The 15951-nt window shown below is 47.4% G+C and overlaps 8 protein-coding genes across 8 annotated transcripts; 4 read left to right on the top strand and 4 right to left on the bottom strand.

The window, feature by feature from the left end:
* The first annotated feature begins 119 nt into the window (after positions 1-119).
* On the top strand, positions 120-2009 carry F5Y00DRAFT_223580 (autophagy-related protein 27). The gene is made up of 2 exons (XM_048005896.1): positions 120-1480; positions 1554-2009. The coding sequence occupies exons 1-2, from the start codon at positions 606-608 to the stop codon at positions 1747-1749; spliced, it is 1071 nt and encodes a 356-aa protein (XP_047869718.1). The 5' UTR covers positions 120-605; the 3' UTR covers positions 1750-2009.
* A 643-nt stretch (positions 2010-2652) lies between these two features.
* Positions 2653-3422, bottom strand: F5Y00DRAFT_257088 (uncharacterized protein; the record flags this gene model as incomplete). The annotated part of the gene is made up of 2 exons (XM_048010509.1): positions 2653-3085; positions 3253-3422. The coding sequence occupies 2 exons, from the start codon at positions 3420-3422 to the stop codon at positions 2653-2655; spliced, it is 603 nt and encodes a 200-aa protein (XP_047869717.1).
* Positions 3423-3845: 423 nt separating this feature from the next.
* On the top strand, positions 3846-5221 carry F5Y00DRAFT_269175 (uncharacterized protein; the record flags this gene model as incomplete). Its single annotated transcript, XM_048012389.1, has 3 exons — positions 3846-4314; positions 4394-4969; positions 5069-5221. Exons 1-3 carry the CDS (start codon positions 4195-4197, stop codon positions 5219-5221), a joined length of 849 nt encoding a protein of 282 aa, XP_047869716.1. The 5' UTR covers positions 3846-4194.
* A 160-nt stretch (positions 5222-5381) lies between these two features.
* F5Y00DRAFT_59811 (uncharacterized protein) lies at positions 5382-6597 on the bottom strand. The gene has a single exon (XM_048013868.1). The coding sequence runs from the start codon at positions 6456-6458 to the stop codon at positions 5517-5519; it is 942 nt and encodes a 313-aa protein (XP_047869715.1). The 5' UTR covers positions 6459-6597; the 3' UTR covers positions 5382-5516.
* On the bottom strand, positions 6381-8072 carry F5Y00DRAFT_59813 (uncharacterized protein). The gene is made up of 2 exons (XM_048013869.1): positions 6688-8072; positions 6381-6493 (listed from the first exon to the last, which is right to left on the bottom strand). Exon 1 carries the CDS (start codon positions 7914-7916, stop codon positions 6738-6740), a length of 1179 nt encoding a protein of 392 aa, XP_047869714.1. The 5' UTR covers positions 7917-8072; the 3' UTR covers positions 6381-6493; positions 6688-6737.
* A 161-nt stretch (positions 8073-8233) lies between these two features.
* F5Y00DRAFT_59807 (uncharacterized protein) lies at positions 8234-9131 on the top strand. The gene is made up of 2 exons (XM_048013865.1): positions 8234-8520; positions 8577-9131. The coding sequence occupies exons 1-2, from the start codon at positions 8397-8399 to the stop codon at positions 9059-9061; spliced, it is 609 nt and encodes a 202-aa protein (XP_047869713.1). The 5' UTR covers positions 8234-8396; the 3' UTR covers positions 9062-9131.
* F5Y00DRAFT_59808 (S-adenosyl-L-methionine-dependent methyltransferase) lies at positions 9132-10628 on the bottom strand. Its single transcript, XM_048013866.1, has one exon. The coding sequence runs from the start codon at positions 10410-10412 to the stop codon at positions 9201-9203; it is 1212 nt and encodes a 403-aa protein (XP_047869712.1). The 5' UTR covers positions 10413-10628; the 3' UTR covers positions 9132-9200.
* Positions 10629-11311: 683 nt separating this feature from the next.
* Positions 11312-15951, top strand: F5Y00DRAFT_59791 (RdRP-domain-containing protein). Its single transcript, XM_048013864.1, has 4 exons — positions 11312-14293; positions 14382-14564; positions 14666-14983; positions 15049-15951. Exons 1-4 carry the CDS (start codon positions 11475-11477, stop codon positions 15560-15562), a joined length of 3834 nt encoding a protein of 1277 aa, XP_047869711.1. The 5' UTR covers positions 11312-11474; the 3' UTR covers positions 15563-15951.

The following is a 15951-nucleotide window of genomic DNA, read 5'->3' as shown; positions in this document are numbered from 1 at the left end:
CAGAAAGGGTGTCACGTGAGTGTTACGATGCAAGTGCAGGTACCATATTTACGTAAGCGTTGGTAATTTTAAGCTGTAACCCCTGTAGACCTATGACGACGAGCCGCAAAGAAGAGCAGCCGAAAACCCAACAAGCTTCAAGTACCGCTCAGCCAAGTGCACGCTACCTTACTTTAGCTCACCAGCATCGAGGACATCAGGGCATCAGGGCATCTATGCATCTGTGCATGTGAGATCCGTATCGCAAAAAAAGAGGACTTGGCCATCTACCTTTTTGATTAAAGCTCATCTGATACTTGGGTAGATTTCTTATTTTTATCATTATTCGTAACCTTTCCTTCGTCACTTTTTATTGTTTTTATCAAATCGTCACATCGTCACATCGTGACAGTTAACAACACGCGCATTTTGAATCAATCCCCCGAAGACTTAAACTTTGAGGCCCCGACCACGTCCAATTTATCCAGTTTATCCATCAACTTCCAACTATTAAATTCAGTCTCTAATATCCTTTTGCGTCCTGCCTCCTGCATCCTCAACCTGCGCAGCTCGACTTCCTTCCAGTACCGAAAGACCCGACCGCGTTAGCGAATTATCCCTACACCATGAAAGTCCCCACGATACATGCGGCAGATGCCGTACTGCTTCTATTCTTCTTAGTAGCTCCTCTACCAACGATTGCAATGCTCAACTGCGAATCCGTCGTTGCTGATAAGCAAATATTTAACCTTAAGGCTCTCGGAGGCCCGCACTCCATCATGACGAGTCGCATCCTAGACGGCAAAGTTCATAATATGACGTATACCGTAGATATTTGTCGATCTCTTGGCAAGAAGAAAGGTGCAAAAAAGGGCGAAGAATGTCCTAATGGAACTCGAGTATGCGCCATCAAACGCGTAGACGACCATATCGACAAAGCCATCCCGATCGCCGGCGAATTGAGAGACCATGGCGGTGGTGACTTGGATCATGAGGTGACACGGCTCAAGACCTCGGATTCGAATTCGGACTCGAAGAAGGAGGGTGTGCTCCTAGTGATGAAGGGCGGCTTCGACAGGACAGATAGCGGAGTCAAACGAAGGCAGAGAGCCATTATAGAATTCCTCTGCGACAAAGATCGCAACGGGACCGAAGGCGAATACGATCCTACCGACGATAAATATGAACCTAGCCCCGACGCGGCCATGGCTCGGGTAAATCCGCTCCTATTTCGAGCCGAGGACGGCGACGGAGATGGCGGAGATGACAATGGTGATGGTGACGGTGATGGTGACGACGAGCCACCTAAAGAGGTTCAGCTAGGCCTTGAGAATGACCCGAGTTTGAAATTCAACAGCTACGAACCGCTTAGCGATGATACGAATATCGACGTTCTACGGTTGACCTGGTTATCTAAATACGCTTGCGAAAACAGAGACAACGATGACTCGGGTGAAAGCCCAAGTTCGCACTGGGGTTTCTTCACGTGGCTAGTTATCATGTAAGTGATGCCGTTATTTTATCCAGAGCGTCGGATATGTTAGGTTCTACAACATACTAATTACAATATTTAGCGTCTTCCTTGGAACCGCGGCCTATCTTGTCTTTGGTTCGTGGCTGAACTACAATCGCTACGGAGCTCGGGGCTGGGACCTCATCCCGCACGGCGATACTATCCGCGACATCCCGTACCTACTTAAGGACTGGACTAGGAGGGTGCTTAATACAGTGCAGGGAAGCGGGAGTCGCGGGGGCTACAGCGCTGTTTAAATGTGGCGGGGGATGGGATATGAATGCTTTCGTACTTGCAGATATGAGTCTGTCGTTCTATTTGGAACGTCTGGTGATTCAGCTTGTCCGATTCTTTTGGCGTTTGACGGCGGCATATGGGTTTGGCTTAGAGCCTTGTGTGATGCGGTTCCTTGTATCATAGGTTAGGAAACTAGAGAGGGGTTCGTAATATTATTTATGTGTATTACTCTCCTTACTTCTTGCGTGGATGCTTTAGGGATAGCTGGAACGATTGAAAGGTATGAGTAGCGTAGTATCCCATGGGTACCTAGGCTAGTGAGTACCTAAGGTAGATTGTCCTCGAGTACCAATTGTCTATGGTTGCCTTTTATATACTTCTATTGAAACTTGGTAGTAAAAGGGGAAGCTACTTGGTACTGGTATACCACTCTATGTTCTACGTAACGTAACAGTTATAAACCACTCTGTGCCAAGAATCTATACAAGCTCATACCAGTATCTAATGCTACACGGAAGATAACACGTACAGCCTAGTAGAAAGACGAACGATCTATATTAATGCTAATTCGCGTCTAGCAATAGTGTCCGCATTCAAAGCGAGTTAGTAACTCTTCTTACTGGAGTCGGAAGTGGAGTCACCCCCCTTTACCCCTATTTCCCGTTCCCTCTTTTCGCTGCGGTATCTACTATTTTCGCCGGACACAGCTTCATAGAACTAAGCTTTATCACGTTATGGTAATAGCATATATGTCTCAAAATGTTATATTGAGGTTGCCTTTGAGTATAAAGAGTGTAGTGTTGCTGTAACTATCAAGCCCATCCGATTCATAACTTCGAAGTAAACGAGTGTTCGTCAATTGTAGTCATTCCCCAGCGTAGTCTCAAATTCAAATGTGTTCTATAAGCCAGAGTCATGATCTCTTAGAAATGGAACTGGGAAGATCCATCTTGCTGATAGAACTGCATGTCGCTCTGCAGCATGAAAGCGTGCATCATGTTCTGATGCTCAAGGAGGTCCATCTCCCGAAGATAGCCGTTTGCACCCCCCTTGATGCATCCGATGACAGTGCAAGGGAAAGGGGGAATCTGAGGCAGCGAAACAACGCCAGTATTATCTTCATTGGCGACAGTTGCTCTTCCAGCCACAGAAGCGACAGCAGCACGAGGGCCTCCTGTCCTCTGCTTCGGCAGCTTGTCTTCGGTGTCGATTTTGTGGAAGCCTTTCAAGTGCTGGACTAGGTGGTCAAGGCGGCGAAACCCGTTAGCCCCCTGATGGTGCTTGCAGTATGAGCACGGATACTGGGGAACGTTATTAGACCGAGTATTAACATGTCGTGTGAGGGCGTCTAGTCGACTAAATTTAGCTCCGCAGGTGCAACCGTATGGTTTGTGAGATGCGTCTTTTGCATGCTTGTTTAGTTGGGTGTGATTCGGAAATATGCCGTAGCACTCAATACATCTAAAGACGCCACGGGACCACGCGGAGCCCCAAAAGTTAGCAGTAAAAAAAAAAACCCTTACCCTTCTTCACCCGGTCGTGTGAGTGAAGAGTGGGTGATTGGTGGAGGCATATCCTGCATGGCGTCCTGTTGGTCACCTGAAACCCAGCGAATGGTAAAGTTGTCATTAGGAAGGTCGGGAGAGGCATTGCTGCCTGAGTAGAGGTTAGGTACCTGTCCGTGCTCGTCCATGGCTGCGCGATGCTCAAGGGTAAGAATGTTGAAGAATGCTGGGCTATAATTGGTTAAAGGATGAACAAATCCCCAAGTCCAAGTGATGGGTATCCATAGCTTCTTGTGTCCGGCCGTGGGCTTTGTTGTGAGAGGATTGTGTGAGGCTATGGGTAGGAACTTTGGGGATACATGCTGCAGGAATAAGCCTATAGGGTGGAATAGGGTGGAAGTCCTGCATGTCAGGGTGGGAGGCTTTGTGATAGGTCTCTTATACTTCAGGTTCCTATAAGCGAATTGGCGGGCTGGATATCTAACTTGCAGATCTGAAAAAAGAACGAAGTAATTAAAAATAGATCAAACACCGAATGTGTCTAGGTTATAAGGCTGGCTAGAATGCACGTTGGAGATACTGACTCAATGTTACAACTATTCTCATTGGATGCGCAAGACATCTCGATCAAATGTTGATCATCCTCCCCCAATATGCGTTCCCCTCGGCAAGTAACCATGGGAGCCCATGAATCGTTTCTGTACTTTTACATCATCCCGGCGCGTCAATACGGTTTAAGTTAAGACGATGAGATCTCCTCCAGGTATTGAGCGTATCACTATGACGTGAAAAGATGGAGACACTTATATTGAAAGTTTTAAAAGGGTAGCCATATAAATAGTTGTGTTAGATCGGAAATGGTATTTTGATTCTATCATTGGAATTCTTGATTTACGATTCAAGAAGCAGTATATGTGAAAATAAGAAAGATCGACTTACCCAACCTGTCAACTCATAATCATGTCGACCGGCGGCACGGGCGGAAACCCGATCTGGGGACGAAACCACGGAGCCACAGCGGCACAGCAGAACGTGGATCCATCGGACGACCCGGACCCTAAAGGTACAGCGGCCGGATACGTACGTCTTCCCATCTGCCCACCGATCCCGATACCACCAATAAAGCAGCCACAACTAACATAAAGGTCCGAGGTGATAGGTTCCCGACCAAAACCAGGGCAAATCCCTCTTGGGTACCCTCAAGGAAGCCCTCAAACCAGGCGACGCCAAGAGGCAGCAACACCAGGGCCCAGGCTTCCATGGCGATTTCACACACGACGGGCGGCACGGCGGCGTCGAGGAGACTATGGAACCGGGGCACCGGGACTACGACGAATCGCAAGAGGCCCCGCAGACCCACCGCAACGGCCGGTCCGATGGCGGTGGCGTGCTCGAGTCCGTGATGCCGGGGTACAAGGGCCATAGTAACAAGGAACGTGGTGGTATCTTCAGTGCCGTGAAGTCCGCTGGCGACAACACCCCTCATCTTCCGGGACCATTGAAGAAGGCTGTTGGAGGTGGTGACCCGGGAAGCGTTGGGCAGAGTGGGCAGAGTATGCAGAACAGCGGTGGCAACGACTCTCGCTCGGAGAGTACTGGAGGGAGGACAGATAAACACTCGAGGTTCGACAAGTTCCCTGCTACCGGGAATTACTTAGGTCCAGAGCCAGGCTCAGACTCGACAACTAAGGCCTCGGCATTCGATACCCAAGGTTCTATCGGACATCAATTCACGGTACGTGGATACCGACTTCTCTATTTCCATTCCCATATCGCAAGTTCTTTATCTAGTATATAAGCTATAAATATTAGCTAACACATCTTGAGCGTCTAGTCCGAGGGCGCGATCGGTGGTACAGCGAATAAGATTGGTGGCCCATTCTCGAAAGAGGGTGTAATCGGACGCCAGTTCACCGATAAGGGGTCCGTTGGCGGAACTGTCCAGGATACGGTCGGCCGTGGAAACGAGACAAGAAAAGGGGTGTAATATATAGGTATATACCAAACTGCCGATAGGTACGAATACGTGTATATTCAGTCAATAGCAATGAAAATATTTAACCAAAGTCACGTTGTTAACATTCCTAAATGTGTGAATATAAGCCAATCTCATAGTATCAATAGGCTTATAAGAAGAAGCAGAGAAATATAAGTCCAAGCTCAAGTAGAATTCACTATGGCCTAAGTGATTTTGTTCTCAAATACAAGTGTTCCTATATCTGGGTGTAGGCTAGATATAAATTTATCGTTATACTCGAATGAGCTCAAGAAGGCCGCCTTCGTTATTTAGGTGCTTCAGAGTCATAAGCCAATGATAAGCTATAGTTCTTTATGGTGATATCAACACGAACGTCTCGCTCACACAATTTAGAAACCATTGTTGATACCTCCCTAGCAAATCTGCTGGTCTCGTACGATAGAACGTTACGGCGCCAGTTTTCAGCGCTCTCGACCCGCGCTGGGTTTCTCTCCAATATGAGAGGAGCAAGTTGTTTGGCTGATATAGGGATATAGAGAATACCGATATCCCTAGGTCGTGATATACTGGTACTTTCAGTGTCTGAATCTTCGTAACAGTCCTGACTATATAGTCTCTGGATATGCTCGAGGGAAAAGATGAGTTGTAAGCGGCGTAAGGACTTCAGGTCTGGTCCAAGATGTGGATAAAAGTCCTTAATAAGAGCCCTGGAAGCAGACTCCAAGTAAAACGATACATCCCGTAATACTGATTGTGGTACTAGTATGGAAATGGCGTAGGAGAGATCAAAGGTCATATTTTTGATATGCTCTTTGATAATAGGCCAACCGCGTAGCTTCGGCCAGCGGAACTCAATCGAGCGTATAAATTCAAAGCAGAATATATCCTTCTCAAAGTCCACAAACATATATCCCTCCGTCCAGTTACGTTCACGCTTTTCACCAGCTGTAGGGAAATTTTCATAAAACAATGCATGTTGGCGTGATCTGACAGGAGGTCGGCCATATTGTAAATAATAAAGCTGCCGATTACCCAAGACTGTAGATCTTGCCTCTCTACTCACCTGCATGAGGCATCGAACTGTGGAGTTAGACTGATAAAGCACGGGATATAGTGGCGTGTACCGCGAGAAGCAGGTGTAATACACGGGCACTCTTGGAAGAGCGTACTGCTCCCACACAAGTAGTCGTAACTCCTTCGGCAATCGAGCGAAAAGCAGAAAGCTTGAGGGCCCAAGCATCGTCATCGTGTTGAGGTAGACGAAGGAGGTGGTATCGACAACTACATAAGGTTAGAAATTTCAAAAAGACCTAGGTGTTGACTTAGAGATGCAATATATAGAAAATAAGTAGTCGAATATAATTCCTAAGGCTACCGATACGGGGCGTGTAATGAACAAGAGGCGGCTGCCTGAATTATCAGGAGTATCAGTCTAGACGGGGACGTGAGTTTGGAAATTCCTATTGCCTACCTACCTGACCCTTGACTCTACTCGCGATTTCTGGCATTCCTCTTTACGTCACTATTATGCGGAAGCATGGATATCTATCTCGGATGTTTGAGAATGTTCGAACTCTTCGATTCGGCGCATCATTTCTTCTTTCCACGAGCGGTATTCCTCTCGCTTCTTATCGGTCATATCCCACTTGCTCTGAAGCATAGTATCACCCCTCTGGATATGAAGCCTTTCGCTAAATTGTTCTTCGTTGCCATTCTCCATTTCCGCATCTTCGTCATCAACACTGATATTCTTTGTTTTAACCATGTGCTTGATACCAGCGAACCACTCTTCTTCCTGCCAGTTATTCTCGACCACTTTGGCAACGGCACCGTCTACATCTCTCGACTTGATGTCTGTCCAGCCGATCCAGAGCTCATCCTCATCCATCCCTGTCACGTGAACGTTCTCCTGTGCTCGTCCCATAACATTGAGAATCGACTTTCGCATTCGTGCGTATTGTGGATCGTCCAAATCCTTTCCTTGCTCTAACACATATATTTGCGACGAAACGAGAAAATACACGGCCGCCAGCAATGGTGTCAGGTGCTCATTAACCCATTCGTCTTTCGTTCGCTTCCCATGTGGGGTAGCGATCGTCTGTATACCGGCGAGGACGACTCGTCCGATACGTTCTTCATCCAGCTCTTTACACATAAACTGAATGGTGGGTCTAACCCAAGCTGGCAGTGCGCTTATACTACCACCTGCTTTTCTCTTGGCCGGGAGCGGTGGCGGCTTACTTGAAGACTTCGACGGAGTGTTATTAACCTTGACTGCAGCGGGAGACCGAAATTTAGCTAACGATTCTTCCTTTGTAGGCGTGCCTCGGGAGGGAATTCGTTGAGCGCCGCCTAATTTCCCCGACTCGCGCAGCTTTGAGCTTGGGGTCCGCACTTTTCCTGACTTTCCCACAGTATTTGCAGGCAAAACATTGTCAAGATGGGTATATAGTCTCTTATATATTCGAGGTGGGACGGGAGGTCTGGGTTGGATCGGTGGAAGATCGAGGGTTATCTTCAGACGTTCGCAAGCAATATGAGCACATGCATAGGTCCGAGCTACTTCTTCTTCGGCTTTGAGCGCACCAGCACTGTGGCGGGACTGCGTAAGCAAGGAAGACGCGAGCTCGAGGAGAGGTTGAGGTAAGTCTTTGGAGTAGGTAGGTAGTAGAGAAAGGAGGGTTGGTTCCAAAGTGCGGCTCATATCGGAATTAGGTTTAGGGTACTAGGAATAGGACAAGTGGAAAAGCAAGATGTAACAGCGTAGATATCTAGGCTCAAATGCAGTGGGATAAAAAGCAGGACGAATTCAGAAGTTGTTGAAAGTTGAAGAATCCAAAATGACGAAGGAAGCTTAGACGACCGGACGATCACTAAAACAAACCCCGTACCTGCTCTGAACGCGACTCGGATAGGCTAATCTTAGCGTGTTCGGCCCCTGCAGGAAAACTGCAGATAAACTTCAGGATCATAACTGGGGATCGATGATCTCACTTCCCTTATCTATCCACCTTAGCTTATCTTGGAGCCAGATCCACGGATGCAACTTCCCCGGTTGCCCGGTTCTACTCCGCGTAACTCTTTTTCTTCTAACTCTTCGTACTCCCTTATCCTCAAATCGCCGCCTTTTAATCCCTTCAGTCATCAGGGTAATATTTAATAAATCTCAACAGATCCTATCAGAATGCGCGCTACGATATTGGCTGTAGCTGGCCTCGCTAGTCAAGTCCTCGGCCATGGTGATCACGGCGGATCGCAAAAGCCAATGATCGGCGAGAACGCCAACTGGATAACGAAGCACATGGCCGGTATGTCGTGCTCCTTATTCGTGCATCTATCTCCTCAAATCTAACAATGACTGCAGAGGAGCACCATATCAGCGATTTCGACGCCTCGTCCTTCTTCGTCCTGCACGACTACGATGCCGACGGCCAGTGGGAAGCCGAGGAGATATTGCGCACGTACGGATTGATGGACGAATCGAACAAGGGCGTACCGCAATCACGTCGCGACGAGATTCAGCGCGAGCTACTACACCTATTGGATGCCAATGGAGATGGGCTCGTGACGCGCGACGAGTTTGTCGCTTTCATCAACTCCGGGAAGACGCTTCCAGACATGGGAACGGGACCTGGACACCACGGCGACGATGAGTACGAGTACGAGATACACCATTGGGAGAAGTATCACGACGAGAATACCAAACTCGAGGACCTAACACACCCTGAAGACATCGAACACTTCAAGAAGCACGAGATGCTAGAAGACGAAGAGGAAAAGCTCGAGAAGCTGAACAAGATGGCCATCGTAGAAGATAATATTCCGAGCAAGTTTAGAAGAAGCAACTAAAAATTTTGATTGATACCCACTGGATTCTAAACTAAATACCTAATTAGCGGGAAGGGGAGTGTTGGCAATTGCATTTTGGCGGACTGCGTTTACGATCTATGACCTGGCGCGTGTTGGAATGAGTTCATGTATAATATGCTTATGTTATGCTACTAGACCTTGTAATGTGTAAATCAAACACGCAGTGCCAAACACCCGGCGCGAATGTCTTGACAAGCTCCGTATGCTCTATGCGTGCGGTTCTATTGGCATTGTCGTTGTCGTCGGGTGCTATACCCAAGAAATACTGTTCAATATCTCCCTTTCGTTTCTCAATATCTGCCACTCCTACATTCTCATGCAGATGAAGCCACACTTCCCGTCTTTTACTGCGCCCTGCAATATTCCAAGCGTCCTTCCATGACGCATGACTGGTAGGCAGTAGGCCACAGTTGACATGGGATATATCCAGTTCGCTTAGCTCTTTGATTCTCCGCGCAGCATGCCTATTATCTTCGAGAAATACTATGATCTGCTCGCCTCCACTTACAAGCTCATCCATCGGCAATGCAAGGTCATGTTCGTCTTTCACAACCCGCACCGACCAGCCATTTCCCCTGGCACCACGACGCAAACCCTCCACGCTCCACGGATTCAGCTCCCAGCATAGTACCCGCATGCCTAGCTTCGCATACGAGAAGGTGAAGTACCCGATGCCTGCGTATAGGTCGACCGCCCAGGTATCCTGTAGCGGTTTTCTATCTTCCATGGGCCTGCCGTCATGAAAGCCGAGTAGCCGCGCTTTTTCCTTGATATTCCCTCGACTGAACATAGTCCACCGGGGTGCCCACGTCTGGAATACACCGTTTTGCCTCGTCGAGACCCAGAATGCGTGCTCGAAATCCGGCGTTATATCATCAGGGGCGGGGCCAAAGTCACCATGCAAGATATGGAGGCCGGTCGGGCTACGCAATATGTTCTCCGGCGCAGAGTTATCCCCCACTGCATTCTCCCCTGGACTGTGGCGGAGGGCTGCAGGAATCCCTTCATTTACGGCTAGATGCGTGAGGTGTGTTCCTCCGCTCTTCTTAGAGATCTCTACTAGGATCTGGGCCCACAAGAGGTCGACTTGCTCATCAGATAAGTCTGAAAGTAACTGTTTCCACGTGGCTGGATGAAAAGAGCCTGCTGGAAGTAGCACCATCGGCTCGTACACCGTCCATCTTTTCGGGGCATGGGCAATGAGTTCGTCAAGATCCCATTGCTGGTGCTGAGCTAAAGCGCTGGTATGAAACCAAGTCCTAATTGCCGCCTCAATTGGATTCTGAGGTGGTTGTTTCTTGCGTTTTGGTTTGTTCCTTGGCGAATCCATAGTCGCTTAACCCCTAATCAGAGAGTGTTGGATTAGAATCGAGAAGACATAGTGTAAGACATAGTGTTTGAGTTGAAGGAGTAGATGATTGATGATTGGCGGGGTTGATTTTGAAGATTTCCTATTCGGGAACAATGATTGGTTCACGTCCCCTTACTTACATTGAAGACCTCAGATTCTTTTATTCAATGGGCGGTTTTGTCCCACATTTGGTCCCCTACCCTCAAATCCGTTTATTTTTAATATCGAAAGAATGCAACTTTTTTTCTATGTCGGATCTTAATGTTTGTGGTATCTACCTATATAACATAACATGCAATGGCTTTCAAATGATCAAGCATCTCTGAAAAATCTTTCCATTCCTGCCCTTGCTTTATCACCTTGCACGGATAGCCCTACTTATAACTTGACTGATACTACATAGGTAGCAATCGTGGTACAGCAAAGCAAGACGATAATATGTCTAGGAGTACTTCCGCCAAGAAGATTGTGGAAGGCATGGTAGATGTGCTTGATAAGGATAATTCCAAAGTCTTTCTGATTACCTAACTTACCTATTAATTAAAAGCCAAATCAACTGAACAAACGCATTTGTTAGGTAAGCACGGTTTTGGCCTCAACCAACGTTTTGGGCCTCAAAATTTAACTCCAAAAAAAAAAGAAAAAAAAGAAAAAAACCCCTCTGATCGGCCTCACATATGCATTGAGTTATCGTACCATCCTTTTTCGTTATAACATGTGCCTCAGATTATTTCAAAGCTGCCCGCACTTTGTGTTACCCAAAGTACCTACACCTACATAAATCCGTGGAAGCTACCCCCTCGTTCCTACGTCGTGAAGAGCTACCATTGGATTCTGCAGCTGCCCGCTACCAGCCGATCAATCCCGCCATACCACCTTTTGAGCTCTATTCGTAGTAGTTATTACACTTCCCCCATCTTGTTTCCTGGCGAGGCTACGCTTTATTAACCCTACCTACCTATCTTTCTACACCCACTTGGAGTTTACCTAGGTAGGTTTCTCCATCCGCACATTTTCGAGTATACTTTACACAAACTTAGCATGGAGGTCTTCGTGCAAGGCCTTCCTCATGGCCTCAACGACCAGGGCCTCAAGACTCAGCTAACCCCTATCATTACTGTTGGGCTGGGCATTACGGATTGGACCTGTAGGAAGACCCGCGGGAAGCGTTTCGGGACTATTACCTTCCTCTACAAAGAACATGGCGATATCTTTCTACAACTTTACGGCGGCGTCCGTAGAATTGGACCGCGACGTGATCAAGGAAACTTGAAAATCCTCGGCGACTGGGCTAAGTGTCAAATCAGTAATAAAACCCCAGACCCATTTCTACTGAGGGCCATGATCAAGACAGCCGAGGACCTTAAACGGCAAGAGGAAGAAGAGACGTTGTCTCCGAATGATAAAAAAGTTACCTTCGACCTTCGTCAGTTCTCGTGCGGCCATTACGAATATATGGGTAGCAGGCTCGCTTACAGCCCCGACATCACATGGCATGTCAAAGGGGTAGCCAAATTTGCCAGGGATTCACTTATAATCTCATACGAGTCCATCCGAGTTGAAATCCCATATCGTACTATCGATGAGATAGTCGTTGCTAGCGTTCGTCAAATACCTACGATGACCTTAACGCTATGGGAAGCGCCTCGATTATTCGAAGCGCATGTCTCACCACAAGATATCGCAATGTACATGAGTCAATTGGCGATTTCTGGACCTACCGCAGGAGCAATCAAAGTATCTAGGCTTCGGTTAAGCCACCTACCACACACCAGCGCAAATCACGCAGCAATCCTAGGCCAGAGCCTTGTGTACAGTATTCATGTATCACCTATTGAGTTCAACTCTAAGCTTCAGCGACTCAAGCAAAAGGAAAAGCTCAAGATTTCATACTATGAATTCCCGGACGTCTTGTACGGCCGAACCTCTATGGCTGAGGGGAATGAGGCATTTAAAGCTCTACTCAATGAATGCCAGGCTACTTCCACCATTCCTTTTGATATCCTTTTTCAGTTTCAAGCTCTTGTCCAAAACGGCTATCTTTTGCCGCAGACGGTCGAGATACTACTCAAGCGCCTTCGCCAGAGAATCAACGCGAATTACCGACCGGGCATAAGTAACAACGGTATTAATGGTACCAAGAATGCACCCAGGCTGAATGCACCAACACAGCCTCCTTGCCCCTTCTCCGCAGGCGCGGTCAAGAAACTTTTCGCCCAAATTCCATTCCCTAGCCCAAATGTGGAAGCAAGCGCATTTGATCCAGACGAGATTTGGTCATACCTGGAGGCCAATGAAAAGGAGATCCGTCGTGGCACCGTAAAAGAGCTAATATCGGAGAGGGCAAGTCAGAGTCTTGTGATGGTATACAAAGTGCAGGTTACCCCTACTCGGATCACCCTTCTTGGACCTGAACCAGAAGCGAAAAACCGAATACTGCGGAAGTTTCCTGACCATATTAGCTACTTTGCTCGTGTTCAATTTTGCGAAGAGGATGGCCAGGACCTATTCTTTAATTCCAAGGTGTCGCTTGACTCGGTCTGGGAACGGTTCAAGAAGATCCTCTTACAAGGGGTTCATATCGCTGGTCGCGAGTACAGGTTCTTAGGGTTTTCTCACTCCTCTCTTCGAGCACACAGTGTATGGTTCATGGCCCCCTTCACTGATCATGATGGTTACTCACAGGACTATTTCCGTGTGATTTCACTTCTCGGGAAATTTAATAAGATCTTCTCGCCCTCCAAGTGCGCCGCCCGAATCGGCCAGGCTTTTTCCGAGACTCCATTCTCTATCGATCTTCAAAGCATTGGAGCCCGCATCGACCCTCTTGCGGATGTGACGTCTAGCGATAAAGAGAGAGTGTTCAGCGATGGGGTTGGGACACTGTCCAGATCGTTGATGGAGGCTATTCATGCCTCCTTACCACAACATAGAAACACGACTACGTGTTTCCAGATTAGATGGGCAGGTGCTAAAGGAATGCTTTCCTTGGACGAAAGACTTGATGGAATGGTCATGTGCATTAGACCGAGTATGATTAAATTCGACAGTGAAGATATAAGATACCTGGAGATATGTGATATGGGGAATCGGCCTATCCCCCTTGTTCTTAATCGTCAAATGATCAAGATCCTTGAGGACATGGGTGTCGCAAGCGAATGGTTCCTTCAAGTTCAAAATCGCGAGCTTGAGAGACTGCGCATGATAACCGCCCAGATCCACAATACCGTCACATTTCTCAAGAGACAAAAGGTTGCAGAGCAAATCAACTTCTCAAAATTCATCCGCCGTCTCCATAAGCTGGGGATAGACTACAAGAAGGACAATTTCCTCTGTTCTGTCGTTGAGACCGTTATCTTAAGAGAGGTACGTCTTCTCAAGCATAAAGCCCGCATTCCAGTCGAGAAAGGAGTCACACTCTTCGGCGTTATGGATGAGTTTGGGTTTTTGAAGGAGGACGAAATCTATGTCACGTTTGAGCAAGAAAAGCTTTATAGAAAACGTGGTATTGATATAGACCTACATAACCGATTGGTATTGGTAACAAGGTCCCCTGCTCTTCATCCGGGCGATATTCAAGTACGGAAAGTGGTCGTACCTCCAGATGGCCATCCCCTCCGGTCGCTCTCCAATTGTGTTGTATTCAGCCAGAAAGGAGAGAGAGATCTTCCCAGTCAACTAAGCGGTGGAGATCTTGATGGTGATATCTATAATATCATCTGGGATGAACTTGCTGTCGACTCATCGCAGCGGGAGTTTGCCCCAGCAGACTACCCCCGGGTTAATCCCCTGGACATTGGCCGGGAGGTGAGATGGGAAGACATGGCAAATTTTTTCGTCGAATTCATGGCCACGGACCAGTAAGTTGAATTGAGTCCATAACTCCATCTCGAACATAATATGACCTAGCCCTTCCGCAATGTATCTTGGCTAATATCATTATCATAGGTTGGGTGTAATCGCTACGAAGCACTTGATTCTCGCCGATAGGAAGCCTGCGGGCTCGGTCGATGATGAGTGTAAACTTCTTGCTGAGATGCATTCCACAGGCGTGGATTACAGCAAATCAGGTATTCCCATCGATATCAACAAGCTTAGAGGTTTGACAACAACAAAATACCGCCCAGAATTGTAAGTGTTTTTGAAAATATTACTGTTTTTACTTCCTCTTCCGGAAATGAAATCATAACTTTTTGCCATGATGTTTGAGTCATTAATTCAGCTCTGTACAGCTTGGCACCTGCCCCTCCCGCGAACATCGTCGACAAGACAGAAATCGTGTTCGAAACAATGAAAGCCCCAGTACCCGAAGATGAAGACGACGACAGCGGCCCTGGGCATGTATATTACAAATCCGACAAGATTCTTGGCACACTATACAGAGCTATCGACGAGAAACGAATCTGGAAATACGACATCCATCAATTTGTTAGCCGTCACGGCCCTTCAGTATGGGAACAGCTGCTTCAATACATCAACCATAGGTGCGACGAGTTAGGATTTGTCGACTGGGAGGCAGCCTTGGATGAAGCCCGTCGTATCCGTGATGCGTAAGGACCCCTTGCGGTGAATTACCTACTACTTATGATCTTAAAGAACTAATCTTAATTCATAGATACGACGATGCGGTTTGGACTGCAACTATGGAATATTCTGATAATTTTACCAAAGGCCTTTCGGAGCTCGAGGTCTTTACGGGGTATATCTTTAATAAGACAGGCGCTCAGACTCGCCGGCAGCGAGATAGATCGGTCCGCCTCAAAGACGATTATGATGCAATCGCACGATGGGTCGAAAGCATGATCCGCAAGAAAAAGGTGGACCCGCGGGATAGCGATGATGACGATGATTATAGCGACAGTGATACAGATTCGACAGACTACCATGCTGATAGCCGGCACCACGATAGCACGCCGCTTGAACTGAGCATCGCCTGCCTCCACGTCGGTATCGCCAAGTCGAAGAGCTTTGGCAGAAACAAGGATGACTTTCAGACGTTCAAGATAATTAGTGCACAGTGTGCGTTGACCGAGCTCGAACTTGCTCTCCAGCGACAGGAATTTGCCACGGGGGCAGCGATTGTTGCGGCAGGAACTAAAAGAGCTCCGCGAGCAGGAGTGGCTCTCTGATGTTCAAGTACTTATGAGGAAGGATTGAGTTATTGTACGTATGGTCTTTTGAGGCAGGATCAACACGGTACGTTATGGGAGGTAAGGGTTTAGGCATAAGGTTGGTTATTGGTTTCGTCCATACGTTTTGGAAGGTTGGTTGGGAGTCAGAGATAGTCTGGATGATCGGGTATGGCATTGCGCATGTCAATGGGATATGCATGATAATGATAATGAAACTAACTACGAATTAGAGTAGTACCGGTACGTTTTAAATGACTATTCGTTCTATTTGGTGTATTTTGGCTACTTGATCTACTTGATAGACATGGTTTAAGTGTAGGATACTATATGCGTTTAAGGAAGTAGAATTGAAGCAAGGTGGAAATAATTTTAGGTAGCTCCTATGT

This window comes from Daldinia vernicosa (assembly GCF_022497035.1).
Source record: "Daldinia vernicosa strain CBS 139.73 unplaced genomic scaffold F5Y00scaffold_2, whole genome shotgun sequence".
In the NCBI taxonomy this organism is placed as follows: Eukaryota; Fungi; Ascomycota; class Sordariomycetes; order Xylariales; family Hypoxylaceae; genus Daldinia; species Daldinia vernicosa.
This window is presented reverse-complemented; position numbering and strand designations above follow the sequence as displayed.

What these genes read in the sequence shown, in the direction of transcription:
- F5Y00DRAFT_59808 (XM_048013866.1), bottom strand. Translation starts at nt 10,412, where the DNA reads ATGGATTCGCCAAGGAACAAACCAAAACGCAAGAAACAACCACCTCAG.
- F5Y00DRAFT_59811 (XM_048013868.1), bottom strand. Translation starts at nt 6,458, where the DNA reads ATGACGATGCTTGGGCCCTCAAGCTTTCTGCTTTTCGCTCGATTGCCG.
- F5Y00DRAFT_59807 (XM_048013865.1), top strand. Translation starts at nt 8,397, where the DNA reads ATGCGCGCTACGATATTGGCTGTAGCTGGCCTCGCTAGTCAAGTCCTC. An exon ending in GATAACGAAGCACATGGCCG is followed by an intron (nt 8,521 to 8,576) that starts GTATGTCGTGCT and finishes CAATGACTGCAG; the next exon opens with AGGAGCACCATATCAGCGAT.
- F5Y00DRAFT_223580 (XM_048005896.1), top strand. Translation starts at nt 606, where the DNA reads ATGAAAGTCCCCACGATACATGCGGCAGATGCCGTACTGCTTCTATTC. An exon ending in TTCACGTGGCTAGTTATCAT is followed by an intron (nt 1,481 to 1,553) that starts GTAAGTGATGCC and finishes TACAATATTTAG; the next exon opens with CGTCTTCCTTGGAACCGCGG.
- F5Y00DRAFT_59791 (XM_048013864.1), top strand. Translation starts at nt 11,475, where the DNA reads ATGGAGGTCTTCGTGCAAGGCCTTCCTCATGGCCTCAACGACCAGGGC. An exon ending in ACAAAATACCGCCCAGAATT is followed by an intron (nt 14,565 to 14,665) that starts GTAAGTGTTTTT and finishes AGCTCTGTACAG; the next exon opens with CTTGGCACCTGCCCCTCCCG. An exon ending in GCCCGTCGTATCCGTGATGC is followed by an intron (nt 14,984 to 15,048) that starts GTAAGGACCCCT and finishes CTTAATTCATAG; the next exon opens with ATACGACGATGCGGTTTGGA.
- F5Y00DRAFT_59813 (XM_048013869.1), bottom strand. Translation starts at nt 7,916, where the DNA reads ATGAGCCGCACTTTGGAACCAACCCTCCTTTCTCTACTACCTACCTAC.